This window comes from Apostichopus japonicus, chromosome 4 (genome assembly GCF_037975245.1).
Source record: "Apostichopus japonicus isolate 1M-3 chromosome 4, ASM3797524v1, whole genome shotgun sequence".
Lineage (NCBI taxonomy): Eukaryota > Metazoa > Echinodermata > Holothuroidea > Aspidochirotida > Stichopodidae > Apostichopus > Apostichopus japonicus.
The window spans coordinates 9,393,443-9,418,659 of record NC_092564.1 but is presented as its reverse complement, the minus strand read 5'-3'; the positions used below and the strand labels follow the sequence as shown (position 1 = coordinate 9,418,659).

At 39.5% G+C, this 25,217-nt stretch overlaps 1 protein-coding gene and 1 non-coding gene across 2 annotated transcripts; one reads left to right on the top strand and one right to left on the bottom strand.

The window, feature by feature from the left end:
• The first annotated feature begins 118 nt into the window (after nucleotides 1-118).
• LOC139966394 (monocarboxylate transporter 7-like) lies at nucleotides 119-25,180 on the top strand. The gene is made up of 4 exons (XM_071969339.1): nucleotides 119-2,949; nucleotides 4,010-4,153; nucleotides 6,881-7,669; nucleotides 24,539-25,180. Exons 1-4 carry the CDS (start codon nucleotides 2,766-2,768, stop codon nucleotides 24,739-24,741), a joined length of 1,320 nt encoding a protein of 439 aa, XP_071825440.1. The 5' UTR covers nucleotides 119-2,765; the 3' UTR covers nucleotides 24,742-25,180.
• Trnah-aug (transfer RNA histidin (anticodon AUG)) lies at nucleotides 8,276-8,347 on the bottom strand. The gene has a single exon. It is a non-coding gene; the product is annotated as a tRNA-His (tRNA).
• Nucleotides 25,181-25,217: the final 37 nt, after the last annotated feature.

Sequence of the window (25,217 nt, the reverse complement as noted above, 5' to 3'; positions counted from 1 at the left end):
CAACAGTCCTATAGCACAGCATAGCAGCAGTCCTATAGTATGCCATAGCAGCAGTCCTATAGCACTGCATAACTGCAGTCCTATAGCATGCCATAGCAGCAGACCTATAGCACAGCATAGCAGCAGCCTATAGCACAGCATAGCAGCAGTCCTATAGCACACCATAGCAGCAGTCCAATAGCACTGCATAACCGCAGTCCTATAGCATGCCATAGTAGCAGACCTATAGCACAGCATAGCAGCAGTCCTATAGCACACCATAGCAGCAGTCCTATAGTATGCCATAGCAGCAGTCCTATAGCACTGCATAACCGCAGTTCTATAGCATGCCATAACAGCAGTCCTTTAGCATGCCATAGCAGCAGACCTATAGCACACCATAGCAGCAGTCCTATAGTATGCCATAGCAGCAGTCCATAGATTATGCAAAGGAATGATGAAGTTATTAATCGTCTGACACATGTACATCATATATATCATAGGTTACTATGATTCAATGAAATGAAACGGTGGGAATGGGCCAAAACCTGAATGCCCTGACTGATTTAGATGGTGTAGGCATGGGCCTTTATGAAAGGGCCATAGATGTATTAGGGTTTAAAATGTAGTGGTGTGGCCCTGTTTTTTCGTTGAAGCGGACAAAATGAAAGTAAGGATGTCAAAGTTATGCAGTTTGAGGTATATGTTGACTATACATATGATTTAAATGCAAGGGTTTCGCTAATAAATAGACTTGAATTGTAAACCAAAAAAACACCAACTGAATGTATTTTTCCGACTGGCATTAGAGGTGGGGAAAAGGTTGTAGCCCCGCCACCAAATCAAGCATTTTGCCACACTGTCGGACAAAGTGGGTTGGTATTAAATAATTAAATAGATATCTGTTATGCCACTTGCAACACATTCTTTATATTTATACGTATATATACTAATACACGGCGTAACCAAAGCTGCTACTCCCGAGTTTCACGCATGTACTTGTATATTGGCGATCATCAGGCAACTGATTTACAATGTCCTATGATTTATTATTTATGGTTGGCCATGGCAACGAGCCCAAGCCACCCAACAGTTTTAAAAATAAATAATAGGACATAACATTATAGTTCAGCTTTCTGATGATTGATATTATACAAGTACATGGGTGAAACTCTTTGAGTAGCAGCTTTAGCTACTGTGTGTATGAGTATGTATATACTTGCCCTGCCTCGGTATGGAGCAGTTTTACTGCTAGTTTGATTTTGTGATATATTAGAATACTATTACTTCTAGTGTGCGACACTCCATCAATGTGGTGTACCCGTATGTGATAACTCTGGAATTTTTAAAACTCATTATGCGTTCAATCTCGACGGTCTAAATAAACTTTTACTGATATTGTTGAGTCATAAATGAATCAAGTGAGATGGAGTTTCAGTCCATTTGAAGAGTTTGAGGTAATGAAATGTTTGTGATTTTTTTTTTCAATAAAAAGAAAAAAGATAGAAAGAAGTCAAAATGTTTTATTTGGGCCATGGTAGAATCTTCATAACCAAATCTCTTCTGGAAAACCTCACCCCCCCCATATTACTTCTGACCCTGAACACTCCTACATCACTGAATCGGATCAGACTAAATTCTCCTTTAGCTGAAGGGGAAAACACTGGCCGAGTTCGCGTGAAAAACCCTTTTTTATTATTATGGGATATTTTATAATGCAATACCATTTGTGGAATAAAAGTAAAGTCTCCAAAATATTATTATAAATAACAACAACAATCATAAGTGAAGGTGAGAATGTCCAGGTGACCTCTGCCGACACAGGAGAGAAACTGAAACTACAGAGAAACTGGAGAGTAAACATCTACCGGTACCATCTCAGTCTTAAAACTTCAGATAATATTTCCTGGGTAGTCGTAAGGGATTTAGAGGAGCACAGCAGAGTAAATTTAACATTAACTAAACAATGACATTCGTCTATCGATTTCGAACTCGCTGAGCGTTGGCCACTAGAATGAACTGAAATTACGGCTTTTCAAAGATACCGTAATCCGACAAACATAGAGAACTTATACCGATCAGGAGTTGCAGCGCTAGCTCTAGCTCAGTGCACTAAATTATTCATATCTTGCACGGGGTTGACGCTTATGTATTTTGGTTATTTCCCCACCTGAGGGTGATCTGTGGCTCCGCCTGTTTTCTATAAGACCCCGCCTTTTCTCCAGCTGAGGGGAGCTCATTAATGTGGTTGAAATTAATACATTGTCTACAATAAATAAACAGGTCCATTAGAGTCATAAGTTATCTCTATTTTTTTGTAAAAAGGTATAACATTTGGTCAAAAATCGATTTAAGAAATCCACAATCCATCGCGTTAGTGAACTACCCCGAGGTGGAGCTGAGTTTTAACCTCAAAAAACATCCTGATTGTCCATAAATGTGTCTGAATTGATACAAAGTGTTTTCAACAGACTCTGGAATAAATACATCCTTTTACAGAGTCTTTTCCTTTTTGTAGAAAAAACACCAATTAAAATTTTCATTATATCAAAGTCCATACGAAGCTTCCGTATCGCTTTTATCCACTAGGTGGAGCTTATTTTGGTGGGCGCAACTGATTTACATGTTATTATCTACCCTGAGAGGGAAAAGTTCAAAGCTGCAGCATCCTGATGCTTATACCAGTAGACCTTAGATAAATTAGAGAGGCAGCTACTTGTCACATTCGACGGTTGATAGATATTTTCTACTTTTAGACGTGAACTCTATGCGAGGAGCTGGGAGAAATGTTAGGTGTGCGAAGGGATTATTTTACTGCAACCGTTGCTCGGTGTATATATGCCTTCATTACCGGTGGATCCATGAAAACGTACGGTGTTTTAACAGAGTACATTGTTAACAAACTTGACATTCCACACAGTGTCATTGGGTCGGTTTTAGCCCTACAACAGAGTGTTGGCTATTTAGCAGGTAAGTATACCAGTATATTATGTGATTTGTGTACAACAGTATATTTTGCCTGAATTTTCATGAACATGATAAATTATTTATTCTTACTATTATTTATACTTTTCTATACACCTCCATCTCCTTGTCCTTCCATGTAAGTTTTCCATCCATTCAATCTTGACGGTGGTCTAAACAATCTCAGTATACTATTGTCACGTGGTAAATGATCACATACTAATGATGGTGTACTTTTCTTATTGCTTTGGTCGAGATGAAAATATCCATCAGACGCATGCTTCCATCACGATGATGGGCAGGACACGTCATGGAAAACTTCATTCTATGTTCAAGCGGCCTTTGAAAAACTGAAGAATTTAGTATTTAAGCCCTTGGAGCAATTAACCGTGGTACGATACCATGTTAAATCTTCACGTCCTCAGTCTGTCCATGATGTGTAATTATGGAGGATATCAAGAACTATTTATGAAGAAATTTCAAACATGCTTTTAATTTTTAATACCGGTGCTGTGGGAGAGTTCCGGGATCCGGGTTCGATACGCGGCCGGGTCATATATTAAGGTGGGTTTTCATCCAAGAGCAAGCTACGGTTTTCCCATCTGAAATGACTTTCTAAACTGAAAAGATTCTAAATTTGAGTTAAAATGTTTAATAAGAAGCCATCCACGTGACAGTTGTAATCCCTAATTCCTTGCGGGCTTCTCCCACATTGGTGGTCGCTTAAGCGTCGTAGAATTAACTGCCCAGTGATTATAATTATTGATAGATTTGTCGATACTCCAGTTAACATCCTCAATATATTTCAATCTAATTTTGTTAGCAATTCATGTTGAAAAGCGCCAACGTTTGCCTTGAAAATTCTTCCTTGCCAATTTGCTGCAGTTATGAGTGAAGCTGGGGATGGGCATGGTCTCTTATACATTTTATGCAGGGTGCAGACACCCCCCCCCCCACCATCAAGTAGAAAAGGGCATAAAAGAGGAAGAGGAAGGGGAAGAAAGACGAAAAAACATACAAAAGCCAGTTGCCAATGTATATATATATATACGCTTGATCATTGCAGGTCCTGTTATATCTGTTCTCACAGCAAGATTTGGATGTCGACCTATAGCAATTTTTGGTGGATTTCTCTTTGGCCTTGGTTACATCGGACAAGCTATTTTAAATGAACATCTATACTGGTTCATCATATTTTGCGCTATTTCCGGTAAGATAAAACTCATAGCGGAATTATTGTAAGGATTAATAATTAATTTTCAAGAATTTGATTAATGTCGCATTCAGCCCGTACCAGGACAACGTCAAAGTATGTCCGTAGGTTTATACCTATACCGTTTGAAGCATTTCGTGATGTTTGACAGTAACTCGTCATATGTGACACTGCGCTTGCATGGGCACGGACTTGCTGACGTTTACTACAGTTATCCATTTCATTGTAATCCGTATAGGAATTGTACATATAACACTGACTCCTGATCACGTTTGATCGCATCAGGTTATTACGTTTTGATGACGTTTAGATAAGTCGAATTAAAGCTCGGACTGCCTCTTTCTATTTTCTTTTCTCTTTTTCTTGGGGGGGGGGGGGGTGAAGGGGCCGAAAGTCGACTGATGTCGGTCCTGATCGGTGCCAAAGGGAGGGATGAAAAAGGGAGGGGTGTTCCATTCCTCTTTGAGAAGTTTTGCTTAGGTAATAGGGCTTATTGGTTTAAAATGAAGCTTAAGATTTCCATCATTTTAACTTCATTTGTTCAGTTCAAATTTAAATGTTGCAATAGATGCGACGTTGCGTGCGGGTGTCACAAAATGTAAGCTATCTAAAAAAATCAGAGTATTTGTTTTTGGCCGAATTCGTCTGCGACAATATGGATACGATTACAAGCAAAATTCCATTTTGAATGTAAGTAGGAGTCCATGCAGAAGGCTCTAAAGACCACTATATGGGTACCTTATACTTGCGCTGTTTATCTGACAATATCTTCCTAAATTCATGCCCAAGTAAGAATACGAGTATACAAATCCACGAGGACGAGTCCGCGTACATTTAATTATGTTAGGTTATGGATACATGTATGGACTAATTTTAGTCTGCTAAACCAGCGGGCCGCCAACAGTTAGGCCCACAACCCAGAATATTCCATGAGGACTGGACCACAACCCACCAGATTCGAGCTTCCACCCGAGTCCCTCTACACCCCTCAGAATCGAAGTTCAAAGTTTGAGCCTACATGAACGCTTCTTTATGGTAAAATCTTGATCGATCGCCGCCGGCAAGCTCTGCAGATAAAAAACAATGTAGATAAATAAATTTTCCGACGTTTAGGAAAATACAGCGACCCATGCGCCGAAATATTTCGCAACCCACTTTGGGGTGGTGCCCGGATATTTGCTTTGTGCTCCATAGTCTGAGGACCGCGCGCTGCAAAAATATTTGCAACATTTGAATAAAACTAAACTTTTCCTTGAAGCTAACATAGAATGGGGAATATGCGACCAGATAGTATAGTTGTGTGATATTTTTCTATACATTGATCCGTTATGTTCCACAGAAATGTATACATTTCTGTGTTATGTAAGCTAATTACCGTGGGCAGGTAATGAATCTGTAAAAATAGAGACATTATCTGAAACTGTCTAATTTTTTACGGATATTAATATATCGTTGTTCGAAAAAAATATTTGCTTAACAAGCATCAATTAATAAAGACCGTCATTGTTACGTCACGTATTGACTGTAGTATTAGCTTTGTTGGTACGAGTTGCTTTGATGTTATACGAGTTAGGTAGTCAAGGAAAACGTACTGTGTCTCAAAAGAAGCAAATGAGACGGGGTGTGCAAATTCGAATGCGTGACGGTCACGCAATCACACGCTGTAGCACTGTAGTTAGCTACACATTATATACAGCACTACGCACACCATGACAGTGTAAAGTTCCCGCTACGAAGTCGATGGTCACCTAATTTAACGGTCACTGTTGATCTCCGGTCACCGTTATTCTAGAGTATTTACACTACAGGCTGTGGCGTGCGTAACCAGGCATTTTCATCGGGGGGGGGGGTGGTGAAGGGGGACGCAAGATAATGCCAATGCAAAGCCAATGTGTACCACGCCAGGTGTTGGAATAACATACTTTGGATCATCTCGAATAAATTATATAACTGTTCTGGGGTTAGACATTCAATATTCCACATTTAAATTACGAAGCGAAACCAAGTTTGATCTAAACCGAGTCAGCTTTGACTTGATAAGCGTACGCTTCATATAATTCCTCGTAGTGTCTTATTTGTCATAAAACGATGCGGCAACATCGAAATTCATCGATTGCCACCCAGGTTACAGATAAATTATTCTGTTTGATTGGCACGATACTACATTTTTGTACCTGCAGTCATTTATGAAAAGGTATGCTGTATTGGCCCCAAATATGCTAGATATTCAAATATGGTCACCTTTGGTCAAATTCTTAGACTGTTTTTATTACAACCTTCGAGGAAATTTCCCTCACAGGGACATTCAGTCATCTTGCATGTTCCTAAAACATGTCTGAGAACAATTTGGAGAGTAAAGACCTCAAGGAAAGTACTTTTTGAAAAGTTCTAGCAATTATAGCGTGCTATAATTTGGGGCTTATACTGACTACCTTTAAACTATAGGCCCTATCACTTGATTTCGCATGTTAGTCGCGTAGAGTTTAATACGATACATAGAAATATTCGTATATATATATATATAGGCCTACCATTTAAATCTCGTCCATGCATCTTTGCTAAGTGCATTTGCGTCGCGTCGACATCCTCAGAAAGTCTCTCGAAGGAAAGAAGAATTGTTTACATGTATATATTCCGAATACCATTACATCAAGTATCATGATTTCATGATTTCAAGTTTGGAAACGATAAGTTTATGTTGTCTTCTTTTTTTTTTGTTCTCAGGGTTTGGTTGTGGTTGTATCTCTTATCCTACTTACTTGTATTTGCATCGTGTGTATGGAAACAGATTTGGGCTTGTCCAATCCATTACCTCCCAGTTCATCTTCATTGGAATCTGTGTAGTGCCACTTTGGTTTACCTACTTATGGGATCACTTCGGTCTACAGGGTGCTCTAATTTTGTTTGGAGCCTTTTGTTGGCATTACGTGGTCGCAGGTGTTATGATCAGCCCTATAGACAAGAAAGGTGACGTCAGGCAGGATGATAATCAATGGAGGGAAAATACAAACATTTTAGACTTTACAATAAGGGAAATCGCCGCTAAATTTAAGAGAATAGTCACAGGACGACAGAGCCAACGTTGTTTATTAATAATCGTGTGTTGCCATTTTGCGTGTTACTTCTCGTGGGCCTTATTCCTTATTCCGGTTGCCCAAAGCCGAGGACACGACAAATCGGCAGCTGTCATTCTATCTACGGCAGGAGGATTAGGCGGTATAGTCGGTCGTCTTGGATCTACGGTATTCTTTGCTATGGAAAATACCAGCAAGAGCTTCAACTTCCTCTTACCTAACTTGGTCCAATGCTTAGCCTTTGTTGGTATAGCCTTCTCACATTCCCTTCCAAACTTGTTACTTTTCTCAAGCATATCTGGTATAACGTTAGGGTTCACTGACGGTGTCTTACCTGGTTTCATACCTCTCAACCTATCTAAAGAAGATATTCCTGTCGCGATTGCTATTCATTTCATTGTGTATGCTGTCGGTATGGAATCCGGAACATTTTTGGCTGGTGAGTCTTAATTAAAGGTCAACGTTTACTTCGGGGTCGGATCAAGGAAGGGGACCCAAAGGGCCCATCATTTCTTTCTTCTATTTCGTCACTAATAATGATACGGTATAATTTCGGTAGCTATTGATGCTCGTGTCCCGACCCCCATGTCTCCTGAGAAATCCTGGCCGATCCGCCACTGTATTTGACGATGCATGTATAATATAGCACACGTGGTGACCACGATATACTGGTATGTAACAATTTATAATTAATGTCGGCCCCTATTCTAAGTGGGTGTTCTGAACTATATATGCTGTCTAATATATTTTACAGTAGTGAACAATCTTCTCAACCGTGATATTTGCGATCGGATGACATCCTACAATATATATCTCTATATATATATATATATATATATATATATATCTGTATATCTATATCTATATATATATATATATATATATATATCGATCCATCCATCTATCGTTCCATCTATCGATCCATATATATATATATATATATACATACATATATATATATATATATATATATATATATATATATATATATAAATAATTGATATCGTAGTGAGTTGGAAAATCCAGAACAGTGAAAACTACTTCCAGCCTCCACCGGGATTCGAACCCGGGCCTCTCGCTTCATATGCGGACACCCTAACCACTATGCTATGGACGCTGATTGTATGTCCAGAGGTTCGAACCGGCAAGGAAGGTCGTAATTCCACTGTTGGCGTTTGTCACCTGTATCGAGCAATACTAGTTCTGTTTTGGTGACATATTTGCAGATCAAACATGATTCTAACCAACTCGAAATCATTTTTGATCCCTAAAGCCGGATCTCGAAAGAGATACTTTGAATATATATATATTTTCGCAAATCCGCAGTTTGTGCGAGTCAGAAGGCGCGGGTGAACGGTAAGTTACATATTTATGTAGTTCATTAAATGACAATAGTGGTCTAGGCTCATTATTTTCGAAGCACAAACTATCCTTAGTTAGGCTATTATGTATAGCTGTGCCCCTAAGTACGTTAGGCTAGAATAATTAGACTAGTTTTAAGAGTAATGAAAAAAATTAGGCCTAGGCCTAACGTTAAGCCTATCTTATTTAAACTAAATGTAGGGCAAAAGGGTTATTGTTACTGTTCAAATTGTTTGCCCATGCAAAAATTGTTTTTCTTGAACCCTTTAATTGAAGCAACTTCCAGGTAGGCTACCAAGGCCTATATTTAATTAGTAGTATAGTAAAGGCTTCATAATTGACGCAACGTCAAATATTACTAGCAACGATATAGCAGGCAACCTAACTTTTTCAGCCAAGCAGAGTTACATAATTGATGAGCTTTAGTCCATTTCTGGTATATGCTGATTAAGTTGTCTTTTTTAAAGCTTTTAACACCCTCTCCCAAGTTTTGCACATTGTTTTTGGCATTTGGAAATCTTACTCCCTAAAAATAACCAAAATTATCTCAGTATGGTACCACTACTCTCTGGGACCTGACATGTCTAAGCTTAGAGGCTCAGCATAGAAAACAGCATCCAAAGTCAATGGATGTAGCCTATACACTACAGTTAGCTTATTGACGAATGTGTCAATTTAGGGATATGAAAGAACTTGACACGGCAGACATTTTGTGGTCAAATTCTGCTCAATTGTATGTTGCGTTGGCAAAGAAAAAATATATATATTTTGAGATTATTACATTTCTGAGGAACTACACATATGAAAAACGTATGCAGTTGAGTGATTTGGATATTTCGTTAATAGACTTCGTTAATCAAATCCTTATAGGCATTGAAGACTCGCCCCAAACCGCATGCCGCCCTCAGAAAAAGTTGCTTGCAAGTAAAGTTTTTTTCTTGTCGCTACAAAATTCAGACAGTAATGAAACGTGATACCTTGTTATATTTATACTGGACCTGAGATGTCAATTGCTGCTATGTACACTGTGTTGTGGGTATTGACCGTAGCTGCATGTATTGACTGTACACTAGTGTCTAATTACCGACGGTAGCAAGCTGTGGGTGTATTTGCTGGGATCGATTGTGGTGTCTAACACTTATGTTACACATCATTCGAAACTAGGTCAGATTACCGGCATTAGACTTTTTCTTTGTGCGTGAGTCTTCACTCCCTTTAAGTGCGTCATTGTTCCATATCCCTGTAACAACACACTGGCCTAAACATTTTTGCTGTCTGGTCAAAGCTTCCCTGCGTTCCAATTATTATGAACTCCATCCCATCATTATGAATCCCATGTTTAATGTTTAGACAATGAATGTTTAGACAGTTCCATTTTGACCCCGGTTGAAACTCCTTTTTACGTCCTATATTTTATCCCATCCTCGTTGCCAGTTGTAATGTCGGTTCCCGGGAACAAAACATTATAGCATACGTAGGGCTTGGCTAGTCTAATGGTATACTGGTACATGCAACATAACACCAAGGTAAACAAAGGTAAACATTTCAGATGTGGAAGTTCTACAATTTGAAATTTGAACTTCTAGGACACATATACTAGGTGCAGAACAGTTAAAAATGTAATACACGGAGATTGAACCAGACATCTACCTGCACAACTTAATCATAGCTCTCACTGCATGATTGGTAGCCAGGTTTTAAACCTGCTATATATGGGTTCCTCATCCACGCAGTGCTGTGGCAGTGACTATAAACATATCAGTTGCAGTTACAGTGCATATCCGTGACTGTGCCTCTAAAGCACAGTAAACTGTCCTTTTTAATACTGTAACCCTTGATGAAGCCAGTGTCACGTACAAGATCGATAGATACTGAGATAAATAGCATTTATAAAGCCCAGCTTCTATCCGCAGTGCCACAACGACACAGACTTGTGCAGATGGGCTAGAACACAAACTTTTTTTAGACCATATCAATCTTATTGTAAAGTTGCAGACTATTTGTGAAGAACATATGTGTTAAGTGGCGTTTGAAGGGGTCATGGCCTACAATAAGGCGAATGTTTGTAGGAGGCGCATTCCAAAGCTTTGGACCACTGAGTCTGAAAGCACAAGTCCTGGTGCTATAATTTGTGTGGACACTCAGGATAACAAGGAGTAACTTGTCAGGACGAGAAACAACAATACGTTCTCTCAAGTAATCAGGTGCAGCATTGTGAATACAATTATGGACAAATAAGATCTAAAGTAAATCCGATCTTTGACTGGGAGTCAGTGTAATACATTAAAAATGTCAGATACCCCTTCGCGCCTGCTGCGACCATAAATAATCCTTGCTGCGCTATTCTAGAGAGACTGAAGTTTCGCAATAAGATTAGAGTTAATACCATAATAAAGAGAGTTACACATGTCAATTCTATTTATAACAAAGGAAATTAGAAGATTTCTCACAAGGTCACGGGGAAATAAAATATTTGACTTTAGAAATATAACGGATCATAGTAAAGCAATAAGAGATTGTTGAAATGACCTGAGTACTGAAAAGCTAGATTTTGGTCAACATGAACACCGAGGTTTTGACGACATTAACGAAGCGAATTGAGTGTCCATCAGGCAGATTAACCCCACGAATTACAATCTTTTTAAAAATAGATTTATTGCCAAGTAACATGATTTCAGTTTTGTTGGGATTGAGCTTAAGAAAGAAACGATACATCCAGTGCTGAATGTGATATATAGGTGATATATTCTTCTAAATCTTACCCTTTACCTTTAAACTCCATTTAATTTCTAATTCTGTATAACTGCATTGCTCCCATCCAATAATTCTTCAGAGACATACTGCACATATATACAAGTTTAGTATTTACATACTTTCCAGTTTTGTTGAAACACAAAATACACCACTCCCTGTCCAGGGTACTTTCACTTGACAGATATCATCACTGCCATCCTCATCACTGCCATTCTCTTCTCCACTTTCCGTACATTGGGTCTCTCTAGTAATGGCTACTCACTGTATGTCACTGTCACCTAGACTAAGCTTAAACCAGCTGTTGCAGATGATGTTGTACGAGGATGGTCAATATATGCTAAGTGGAGTGGCTGCAACATGTTAATACCTTACACAGAGAATTTATTTAGTCTCATAATCCACCAAGGTACAGAATGCCTTATCCAGTTCCTGCATATATGTGCATCAAGGCATTTAGGCCTACTCTATGTACTAAATTCTCTGTTGTTTTGCAAATTTCGGGGAAAGTTGAAGTCCACATGCGCAGTACTTTGGGTGGGTGTGGGATGTGACAATGGAATCCACTGGCTAAATGAGGTAACAACGCAACCTAATACAACCCTGACAGCAGAAAGAAATATTCTGATGCTGATTAACAATATGAGGCTAACATGTTCTCGACAGACCTGGAATACAGTGGGATATGTCATAAAGGTCAGCTTGAGAGGTCTCGGCTGAACTAAATAAAAGTACTTTTCATCACTTTTCAGAGGCAGGGATGAAAAAGCCTGTCCCGCTTAACCCTTCTCAGGACAATGATGTTGCAGGTAGGATAAGCCAGACCAAATCTACTGTGATCAGAGATACCAGTAAAATCTGGAAGAATCCTAAATGCACCCACACTGGAAGCGTTGTTGCAGATCTAGACCTGGTTACTGCTACACAGCAGGGCTAATACCTGTATTACACATTGTGCATAGTGAAATCTCTGAAATACATCTTTACAGACCTAAATTGATGATGGCATACTTCTGGTGTTTTTTATATTGTGACGACTACAAAAAGTATCATTTTGGAGTTTAAAAAACGTCATGTTACTTAAGGTAGCATAACCTATAAGAGGCTATATCAATCCGTCCCAGTGGTTTCCTTCTAGGAAAGTGCCAAAGAGCAAGAGAATCTTTTTTGATACAGTATGTAATCAATCAGGACTCTCCCCTGTGAAGCTGCGGCAGGCTCTCTCCTGCGAAATCGCAGCATGTGAAAAGTGAAGCCACAGTGAAGTTGCAGCGACTTCACAGTCAAGTTGCAGTAACTGGTGGCAGCAGGCAGGCTGTTTGGTAAGGAACTGCAGGCTTTAATTTTGTGGCAATGGAAACAAGTTAATCCGTTGTTCACATTTTGCCCCATCAGGATCAGGTTGATAAAGCATACTTAAGTACTGCAAGTAACACAAGTTATCGCTAATATTAGTTATGATCGTAGCATACTATTGCTGTAAATGTAGGCTACTGTATCACATGCAATACACTATTTTCTTAATTATGTATGTATTTGTATGTATTTTAGAACTTGTGAAGAAGCCTCATTGGCTTATCAAAGCCGCAAGCTGACCGAAGTCAGTCTCTAACATTCATATTTAACGTCCATGAGTATGAATTGTCAATTGTCAACAACTCTGTAACTGGACGACATACATTAATCTTGGAGTGACTCGAGCCGGGGACCTTATAATTGGAAGGCACCGGCGTTAACTACTGAGCTAATGCTCCATTTTGCCATCACATACAGTAGATCTCAAACTCTTTTAAACATAAATCTTTGGTTCTTGGATAATAATTCTGGATTTCTTGAAGAAACCCAAATCAAGCAACCAACTTAAATGTAATCTTTGGTTCGTTGCTTCCAGCAGTGAAAATTACAGTATGTATTCACCGTGATTTCTGATCATATAAATTTCATCTTTGGTTTATTACCCTCTGCCTCCTCTCACGATAATGGATAAAACTTTCAGAAGAACATTTACTATATTGCATCCAGTAGTAATGGTAAAGGATCAACCATTGTAAATTTGTACAACACATCATTTATATACAGTACATACCTTTTGAATAGAACTTTAGAATGTAACACTTGTGGTCAATCAATGTAACATGTTGCTTAAGTACTTAAGGTTATCACTAATGTTAGTTACAACTGCAGCATACTCTTGCTGTGGGCCTATCACATGCAGTACACTCTGATTCCTAAGGTGACAAATTCAGTAGATCTCAAATAGTCATTGGTATACTGTATAATCAGACCTTGTAAGCAAACTTTATGTTGGTTTTGGTATTGTGATGTAATACCATATCTTATTGATATATTGGTGATCAGCACAACACTATAAACGTCTAATAAAACTAAAAATATTGTATTCACGTTGTTATGCATTTGAAAATAGATTTCCAAGAATATCTTAACTGTGCAAAAGTTTGTTTTATTTTTTAAATGTTTTAAGTCTTTGGTAGAAAAAGGAGAATATAGTAGTTTTAAGTGAAGATAAAAGGGGAGGGGAATAGAAAGGCAGGCCGGTTCAATGGTAAACTGCTTTTGCATGACACTAATGTAACATGATTCAAATCATTTTATTCCCTTCAGGTTCCCAGTAGTGACCTGTAATTATTATTAGTGAATTATGATAGGATACTGGAACCTATTCCACAAGGCTGAATGTTTTGTGTTGCACCCTTGGCACAACATATACTACTCATCAGTAGTTATTACAGTCCCCTCCCAGTAAATAATAAATTTGGGGAAAACTGCATGTTAAAAGCATTGTTTGGTCCCTCACACTTTAATAGTATGTTATCAGAAAAAAGAGTGCAGTCCAGCAGTTCCACCCCCCCCCCCCCCCCCCGCCACGCACGTCCACACACACAAATGTACAGTACCTACTGATAAAGCAATTCAGTTATTGTATATGAACAAAATATTCACAAGTATTGGATGGTGCCGACTGGGGTAGGCACATATACAGTACTTCTAGTCTCATGTATAGGGCAGTGGTTTGTGACCGAGGGTGTTATACTCCTGGGCTGGGCAGAGTTTCCAACCTAAAATGTTAGATATACTATTGAGGGGCCCATTTAATGATACCAAATTTCCAAGTGGCGGCCTTAGTAGTCTAACGTGACGTTACTGGACTGGTCGCCTTTGCTTGCTGGGCCCGACAACAGAATTAAGAAATTGCTCATCTGGATATCTATGATCTTATTTTATTGATTTAATGACTGCACCGTTAATATCAATACTGCTTCGACAGATGGGTGTATACTTGTCACTGCCCCCCCCCCCCGTTGCCCGGGCCCTGTGAGCCTGCACCGGCCTAGTAACGCCACTGATAAGGATGAATATTGCCCATATACCAACATACACTCGTTTTTGTTTTATAGGGGGGGGGGGGGGGGATTAGGTGATCAATAAATGTAGTGTCGCCACTGCTCCAGAGTGGATATTGCCGTTATTCCATAGTTGCTCACTCACATCAGGGTCGAGTTAAGCATGTAACCTGGCACGTACAGGGACCCACATTTGGCCGTTTGAACAAATTGATCATTAGTCTACTATTACTAACGACGTGAGGCACACTGATGAAAACTATTCCCGGAGAATAGACCACCCAAAACTGCGTGGAGTCTGGTCCGTAAACAATCTACGCGCACCTACTATCTCTTCGTTGCCCGTTTTTCGAATCATTCTCTTATCAGAGACGAACTCTTATCACTTTAGGCACACCCTGTTTTTCCTTAGTCAAATAGAGTCCAAGGTACAGTAGCAAATCTTGTTGGCATTTTGTTTCTTTAAGGAAACCTAATTTGTTAATATGGTTTTGATTGAACCTGATAAAAAGAGGTTCCCCCCTTTTTATACTAACACTTAAATGGTCACATTAGGGGGTGGCCTACCGTCCTCACTGTTACTTGTAAGAAGGTATGAGAAGAACATTTTTCATGATTAACAATGCAGACATCCTGGACTGCCTTTACAGTGATTTTGTTGTCTGCACCCCCGTCCACGTAGGGTTTGAATGTGAAAATTGGGCATTTTGTTATATTATATATATATATATATATATATATATATATATATATATATATATATATATATATATATATATATATATATATATATATATATATATATATATATATATATATATATATATATATATATATATATATATATATATATATGCATGTCTATACGCCGCTAAATTTTTGAAAGTGGTCGTTTAGACATATTTGAGTCGCCATCATTTCTCGTATGTACTATAGGTATGAACTTGATTGAGATGATGGAGTATACACTATGATATCATCACTGAAGTTTACACGAATTTAGCTTGCTTGAACATGAGGTAGTAACTCATTATATGATAATTTTTGCCTAAATTTGAAAAACAAATTGGGTAAAGGGATGAATTTCTTTAAAAGTAGATATAAAAATAAATCTTAAACTGTTAGCAAACTGCTTATCCACTAAAAGAGCCTGTGTAAGAGAATGTGTAAATTTAAGTTGGCCTGACGTTTCGATCCTATCAAGATCTTCTTCAGCCTCTGAAAAAGATCCTGCTAGGATCGTAAGTTAAGTAAATATACTATGATATTACAATAAGTATGTTTCAATAGAAACATTCCAATGTCGCCCTAAGTGCTATTGTAGGCTATATCGTCCTTATTGTTGTCGAAAGAGTTATATTCACTTTAATATATGTCCCTAGTTAATCAGTTTAATTAAATTCCTTGCTGTGTGTATTTTGCAAAGAGATTATTGTTAATAGTACCCATACTAATGTCGACCTAAATGTTATTTCATTGCTATGTCGCCCTAAGTGTTGTGAAAAGATGTAACTCACTTAGGACGACATCTATATGTGTAATTTATTAATTTAAACTCCTTGCTATATGTATTTTGCAAAGGGGTCATTATAAATAGTACCTATACTAGCGTCCTTACAATGGTCCAGTGTGACGAAATAACATTAAATCGCCAATGTCGCCCTAATTGTTATTCGTTTCGATGTCGCCCTATGTGTTGTAAAAGAGTTAAATTCACCGTAAATATCGCCCTAAGTCTGTATATGTGTAATTAAATATTTAGTTAATTAAATTCCTTGGTATTTTTAATTAATTTATAATTTGAAAGGAATTATTATAAATAGCACCCATACTGGAGCCTAACTATAACATTAACAATGGTCTAGTGTGACAAACTTACATTAAATCGCCAATGTCGCCCTAAGGGGTGTTTTTGAACGGTGTTTCCTAAATTCAGATATAGTGAAAATTTGCTTAATATTGATGGTTTGGCAGTAGCAGTTAATTCTTGAGAAATTTGTTGTCCCTTTTACTGGAGCAAATAATATCTGTTCACTTAAACTAGTTGAACACGGGGAGATTTTGTGGCAGAATATGATTTCGGTTTTACATTATAGCTTAGAAAATACTCGCGGTTAATATTATTGGGACCAATGAGTCGGTTGTTGGGACCGCATACTATAGACAGAAGGGTACGGATAAGCACTTTGCGCTGCAGGGCTCAAAGTGCAATGCACATTTTTAAAGTGTCTAATGAAATTGGTATGAATATTCGACCTTACTTGCCGCTTATATAGGTGATGAATTTGACAACTTCAAACCGTAAATGGGTTTACTTAGCTTATTAATGTTGCTTCGGACCATTGTATCGTTGGTTAAATCTGTCAATAAGCCTATAATGAAAATACCAAAATCGGCCGGCCTAAATGATACACACAATTCTCAAACCAATACATTTTGAGTGCAAACAACTAACTGCGTACTCCCGAGTGGGACTATTATTGACCCCGATATGAAATAATGAGAACATTTCAGTAGTTTAGGAAATAGTCATATTTTTTTATCCAAAATTCCGAGATGTTGGTTATTTGAGTCTTTCTTCCCTCTGTTAATTTTATTTATTGTATTTAGTTATTATACTACGTAGACGTAGGAAACTACAGAATTAAATTTATCACAATCTTTCTAATTCGCGAGGGTGAAATAAATGCTTTACGAGTGCCCATAAATGCTTTGCATATTGCCTGGTAGTTTCTGTTATTCATGTAACGTTTGGCTCTACGTATAGAATCACCGTATCAGCAGTTTCCTGCTGCTATCGTACAATAATATTGTATCATAATAATATAATATAAAAACATCCATGAATAATATCGTTGCATATAGTATTCACGATTTACATAGTATCATACATAATATTGTATCATAAAAAGATAAGATAAAACATTCACAATAATATTGTTGCATCTAGAGCAGGGTTTCCCTTAACTTTATTTCCCCCACGAACCCCCTGTGGATGTCAGAGTTGTCCATGAACCCAAGGGCGTAGGAACCGGGGGGGGGGGGGGCTGGGGGGGGGGGGGGGGCGCCAGCCCCCCCCAGTGAAAAATGTGGAGGGGCGGAAGTATCATTCCGCCCCCCCCCCCGGTTCGCAAGTCAAAAAACCCCTTTTTCATTTCCAAATGAGAAAAAAATCTCATTTGGAGCACCAAATTGCATCTAAGGCCAGATGAAAATACAAAATTAAGTTTACAAAATGGAGTGGGTGTTGAAGTGTGCTATATTGCACCAAATTGCATCTGAGGCCACCTGCAAATGCAAAAAATTCCAAAGGAGGGGGCACCGCCTCCCCTTAGACCCCTCCCCCAGGCCGGCCATCAGTCTTCAGCCCCCCCACTCAAAAGTACCTTCCTACGCCACTGCATGAACCCCAAACTTTTCGAGACACGATCTGAGTCATTATTATACTATAATACCAGGCGCGTATCCAGGATTTTCAAACCCGGGGGGCACGAATTACTATCTAAGCGGAGCGCCACCATCGGTTGGCGCGCAGCGTACAAGAAAATTTCTTGTTTTGAAACCCCCCAGATCACCGGAAACGGCACTTCTCGGGCATGAAATGACCAACCAGATGTACACTTTTTGCCTGAGAACCAAGTATTTCCTAATAGTTTTTTTTTTCCATCCATAACCTTTTTGAAGATTGTCAACCCGGCACACATCATGTTCGACCTGATCGCATCTCCTGTGGGTCTTTGCTTTTGTAGGTGATTCTACGTCGCGGCCCACAATACCCGTCAGCCCCACTTTTCAAGGTTTTAAGCCCCATATTTGTTCAGAATTTGAAAATTCACATTTCTCGTGAATAAACTCACTTCAAAACATACCCATAATCTTGTACAAAATTTCATCTATGGACAACCAATATAGAAAAAACTTCCTTCAACCCCTAACAGACCGGTCAAAATTAAACGAGTAGAGGGAAGTGTGATGTAGAATGTTGGTCAGAAATTTTCGAAAATTCAGACACAGTTAATTTATTGGTGTACAAATATTAAAACCTGTTATAACAATATTATAAAACTTGGTTGAAGGAAATGAAAAAATAGCAGATATTTCCGAAACCGAACACTACACACATAGGCGTAGGAGGCGCGGCGGCAATGGCGGAGCTAGGGGTATTGGTCAGGAGTGGCGAGAATGGTCTGAAGGGGCGCTTTCGACACTATCTAAGCGGAGCGCCACCACTAGTTGGCGCGTAGCGTACAGAAAATTTTTGAGTAAAGATACTCCCTAGATCGCAGGAAATGACCCTTTCCGGGCCTGGCTAATTTGCAGATAAACGAAGAATAAGGTGTTATCGCCAAATTACACCAACAAAATGTGACAAATGTCAATAAGTAGATGAGAGCGCAATAAAAAAGTCAATAATCTAGAATAATTAAAAAGTGGTTAAGAGCTGAAAAAGGCGCCAGCAGTCCATTTGAGTCCGTCAGGTGGGGCATCCGCCCCCTGACCATATGGACGCTCCGCCACTGCGCGGCGGGGGTGCAGGCCGTAATTTGCCATTACTAATGTGAAAGAGAGTTTTGACATAATTGGACCTCCATGCTTTTTATACATCTACATGAGACATGTCGTTGTTTACATTAGCATCCCGCGGTATACTGCGCAATTTGAACGGACCGTACGGTACATGATGGCATGCGATGTAATAACCGATGCTTGCTTATATGATATTGACATGAACACGTTGAACGCGCGCTTCGCGCAGCGAAAATTTTTGGTTATTTTTTCAGGCAAGTCGGACAGTTTTGAGGCTTTTCATCCTGGAACGCCATTTTCATGCTCACTGATATGATGTGATATCTGCTGTTTGCGTTACAAATTCGAACAGGCGCGTAGCGAGGAATTTGCCAAGGGAGGGGCGAAGCCTGTAGGCAAATTATCTAAGCGTAGCGCCACCATAGGTTGGCGCGAAGCGTACAAGAAAATTTTGGCCGAAAATGCCTCCCAGATCGCTGGAAATGGCACTACCCAGGACCATTTGTTAGCGCGAAGCGTACAAGCAAATTTTGGCCGAAAATGTCTCCCAGATCGCTGGAAATGACACTTCCCAGGCCTTGTAAGTTGCCTCTAAGCACTTTCTATTTTGAAATTACTTAGCGATATCATTTAAAAAATGCTGAATGGGGGGGGGGGGCGGGCGGTCGCCCCCATCCCAAAATGCGTCATGTTCCCCGACGACACGGTCGAGTTCGAGACCAGCCACAGTTGGTTTCATAGCACAATTCTACACACGCGTTATGATAGACCATATATAGTATATATATAGATCATTAGTGAGAGAGGAAAATGGAAACGTCAAAAAATGGAGTTGTCGGTGTAAGGGGTAAGGTGAGTCACACTTTTACGAAATCATTGATCCGTCACTGGCTACCCTTCAGCGCTGTAATGATGTCACTGTTCCTCTTTCTCTTCCCGGTGTCTTCGCGTTTTGCTTTTACTCCCTCTTTTTCTCCTTTTTCTCTCTTTCTTCTTTTTCTTTTCCCTTCCTTCCTCTCCTTCTCCTCTTTTTTTCCCCTCTTTTTTCCTCTTTTTTCTTCTCTTTTTTTCTCTTCTCTTTTTCTTACCCGGGGGGCGCGCGCCCCCAACGCCCCCCCTGGATACGCACCTGATACGCATAAAAGTGCTTCGTAAAAGATCAAGTTCATAGTGAAATATTGAACTGGTATATCATGCTAAAACAGGCTATTGACTCCATGTTGTCACTCAACAACAATTTTCAAGCATGAATTTATGCTTTGAGTCGGGCAAACTGGAGGTCATCTGGAATTTCCAAAATAATAATAACTTAATTACTTTGGTCAACCTTTCAGTTACTTTCTCAGCTCTTTATCTTCTCGACGTACTGTCATGCGTACACCATCAACTTCACCAAAGTCATGCGGCGATATATATATAGATATATATTCACAGCTAAGAAATATCCTATTCTCAACAGAAATTAAAAGACGCGGGTCTATAACATCACAGCAACTTAGCTGTTGTTCGATACAACGCAACACAGAGGCACGAACGTGCTGTGACAGTGTATTATATACACATAACACATATTCTCTCACAGAAGATAGAAACAGGCTACATAAAGCCAATAGCCTATCATGTTCATCATTTTATCTATAAGATCATGATAATTCCCATAGTGGGTTAGCCTAAACCTGACCAACCATTCCAATTCAGGGCCCAACTTACACTTTTCCTTTTCGTGTTTGACATGTTTCCCTCTCAGCCAAAGTGACTTATCGTGCTCATTTCGGGGAACAAAGTTTTGCATTGGGGCAAAGATATACGTGTTGCTCATGGCGAAAAAGAAGGATCCGCAATGTATCTTCTTTACATCAGGGAGCTGTTTCAACTCCTTAAGACTTCTATTCGAAAACAGGTAGACGGTGGCGTAGGAAGGTACTTTTGAGTGTGGGGGGGGGGGGGCTGAAGACTGATGGCCGGCCTGGGGGAGGGATTTAAGGGGAGGGGGCTCCCCCTCCCGTTTGGAAATTTTTTTGCATTTTCAGGTGGCCTCAGATGCAATTTGGTGCAATATAGCACACTTCAACCCACCCACTCCATTTTGTATATAATTTTGCATTTTCACCTGGCCTTAGATGCAATTTGGTGCTCCAAATGAGATTTTTTTCTCATTTGGAAATGAAAAAGGGGTTTTCTGACTTGCGAAGCGGGGGGGGGGGGGCGGAATGATACTTCCGCCCCTCCATATTTTTCACTGGGGGGGGGGGCTGGCGCCCCCAGCTCCTACGCCCTTGCATGTAGAATACTGCTTGCTCGGATAACATACCACGCATAGTGCCAATGACGTGTGCAAAGTGAGAGTGGACGGTGAGGAGGGGGGGGGCAGGAGCATGCCCACACAGGGGCGGATCCAGGGGCGGGCCGACCCGGCCCCGGCCCCCCCCTTTTTGGAAATCAGTTGCGTTTTTTTTTATGTGGGAGTACTTTAAATTCCTAATAGGCATAACTTGGTGAAAGAAAAGCCTAATATATATCCAGCTGTTCTTTCCTGAAACGCGATCGTTTTTATTCCAAATTTGAAACTAAGGCAATTACCAGGCCTACGCGACATCACGTATTAATTAGATACGGCTCAGTACTATAGTGCTGACTATTACTGTCAGGGAAAATCAATGCACAGTTAGCAAGTATATCATAATTATCTGAATGAAACGGGGTGTAGGCGGTTTTACACTATCTAACGCAACGTAGTCGCCAAGAACCTGAAGTATTTTTAAGGGAGGGCCCAAGGAACATGAACTTATAGCATGCTCCTCGTGGTGAAGCATAATTGCACCTATTAGGTGAATTGAGTGTACTGTTAATAGTAGGAGAGACTATAGTGTAGGTTCTTATGACCAACTAGACCGGTTTCTGCTCTCAAACTTTATAGGAGCTTCATCAGTAGTATAGCCTTTGAATATTTTATATTCGGCCTGGGCGTCTCGTTCTCAAAATGCATCAATTTTCTGTGCACGAGTTTTTATGGGCTCATAATGCAGCTATAAGAGCATCTAAAAGAGCTTCGTGTGAACCTTGAGAGTCAGCTGATTCTTCGTTAGTATGAAACCTTGAGTTAACAAGTAAACCTTTGAGATTTTGGTTTTATTTTTTATTTATTATATTATATATAATAATTTGGTCGCTGTCGGCAAATTTTGGGTCTGTCGGCAAAAGGAGAAAAGGTGAAGAGAGCGGAAGGGGAAGAAAGAAGGAAAGCTGAATAGAGAAAAGGAGAACGGGAGCTTCTTTATCGGTTTTTTCGATTTTCCAGTTCTTCATCTGATAAACTCATTCACCAATCCAATCACCCGACGCCTGCAAGTTAAAAACCTCTCGGCAAATAACTGATAATGTCACGGCCGTCAGTATAGCTACTGTAGCCAGGCTCAGCTAGACGAGTGCCAGAATCGCCGGCAACTCAGTGAAAGAAATAGAATTAAAGGCTTCCGTATAGGCCGTAGCCCATGAGTCGTGCTATCGTGTGACAACGTGTTGTTATTATCCTCTGTTCAGAATGACGTCATCGCAGATGTCATTCTTCGTTCTCCGTGGAAAACTTAAGGACACGGCTCACTAATTGTACACAATTTTTAACGTTTCTCGCTTGTATATCAATGAATGTTGTTATTTCTCATTACCGGAAAGTTTTCTGAACATTTTCATCACGAAGTTTCACTATTTCAACGATCGGTGAAAGAGAAAACACAGTTCGATAATTGGTCCCAATTAATTCTTCTTCTGCCGACTGCCATAAAAATAATATCGAAATGGAAATTCTACGGTGCCAAATTTGACTTAAAATATGCACCAGATTGCATCTAAGGACGTTTCAAAACTAAAAATTTTCCAAAGGGGAGGGGGACACCCCCTCCCCTTAGACCCCTCCCCCATTTCAGTCGCCACTTCCAGATCCGTCGGCAAATCAAATTTGACTTAAAATATACACCAGATTGCATCTAAGGATGTTTCAATACTAAAAATTTTCCAAAAGGGAAGGGGGACACCCCCTCCCCTTAGACCCCTCCCCCATTTCAGTCACCACTTCCAGATCCGTCGGCAAATCAAATCACCCCCCCCCCCAACAAAAGAACCTTCGCTACGCCCCTGAATAGGAAACAAGAAATAATCCACAAATTCCGATATATTTTCGGTCGGTGATCCGTTTCCGCTTATTATCAGGCCCTCCCTTAAAAATACTTCAGGTTCTTGGCGACTACGTTGCGTTAGATAGTGTAAAACCGCCTACACCCCCATTTCATTAATAAGTATATCATAATTATCTCATTGAACATATCTTGTTTTATGTTTTTTCTTGGGGTGAATCTGGCGTCATAATTTTCGCGCAAAAGAAAAAACGAATCGACGCAATAATAGTGTATCCATTGTACATGCACTGTTGAGCGTTCTTAAATATGTGTCTATCGAGCAAAAATATGTCTGCAACGTTTCTGGTTTTTCTAGTTTTTGGCGAAATGTTTCACCATTTTGCATCTAAGCACTCACAATTAACCAAAAATTTCCAAGGGGGGAGGGGGCCCCTCCCCCTAGACCCCTCCCCCAGGACGCAGATCACTAAAGTGCTACCATCGGGATGTCGGCCCCCCCTTTCTCAAAATCCTGGATCCGCCCCTGCCACACCTTCCACAGTCAGTAGGGATAAAATGGTTGTCGGGACCACTGCTACGGGTGCACATCCCGCTCCCCATTCTTTCAAACACATTCAATAAAGTTCAGTATTTATTAGCACAACCCTTCCGTTTAAAGCTTATTATGGACGTACTAAATATGGAGTCTATTATATGTATCAGAATGCACCATTGACATATAAATTTTCAATCCGAAATTTTGAATTTCTTGTGGCACAAATTGGTACAATTAAAACACCCAAATTAGTATTAGCGTTATCAGTTTTGCTGCTGTACATAACACCGGTGGAGTCGACATATATCCAGCTGTTCACTGCATAGTTAATAATGTTATAAATTCCCCTACACTGATGTGATTTTTGAGTAATTAATTTCAAACAAATTTAAAGGAACTCCTGATTTGCAAATAGTTCTCATGTGGAAAGACCAGCACCTTTGAAAAAAATATAAAAAAAAACCTATAAAAAAAACATCTAACCTCGCTTCGTAAACGTTCAAATGAAGAGTTAAAATTCAACATATTCGATGGTATTTATGATTGTATCTCTTGAAACGCTCCACTATGATGTATTTCCTTTTCAAGTGATACGAATGACTCTTATGAACTTTGTTTTGTATTCATCTAAACCACAGGTTTCTGCTTCGATTACTACCAAACATATACCGCATCTTTCATTTTCCTTGGGGTGATTAGCATGGTAGCAGCACTAACTGCCATTGTATGGAACCTCTGTGAATATGAACCGACGACACCTAACAGAGAACCTAAAGATGTCACCAAGATGAAGCCACTATCCTCCTCCTCTTCATCCACCTCCTCAGGATATGATCGATGATTACTACTGCAGATCTTAAGTACTTCTGTATGCTGATCTGCGTGAGGATTGGCGGTGAGACCGATCCAGTTCACTGAAACAGTGGACTCCGAACTCGACTTTTAAACCCAACAAAGAAAATCTTCTTTTTTCTCAATAACTTGCAGCTCGTTCTGCTAGGGTAGTGTAAAAGCAAACTTTATTAAAAGACTGTTTTCGGACTCTCGTTTGGCTATAAACTTTGCAACTTTGGTGTATTTGTAATTGTTACGAACTTCTAACTTCGATGCAGTCATAATATAGGGGCTTACGGCGCTACCACGATGATTAACATACATCCTTACATTAATATTTTACATGTCTACTCCTGACATTTTTAAATCTTCGTCCTCATGGACTATTTTAAAACATTTATTTATATATTTAAAGCAGATGGTATATATATATATATATATATATATATATATATATATATATATATATATATATATATATAT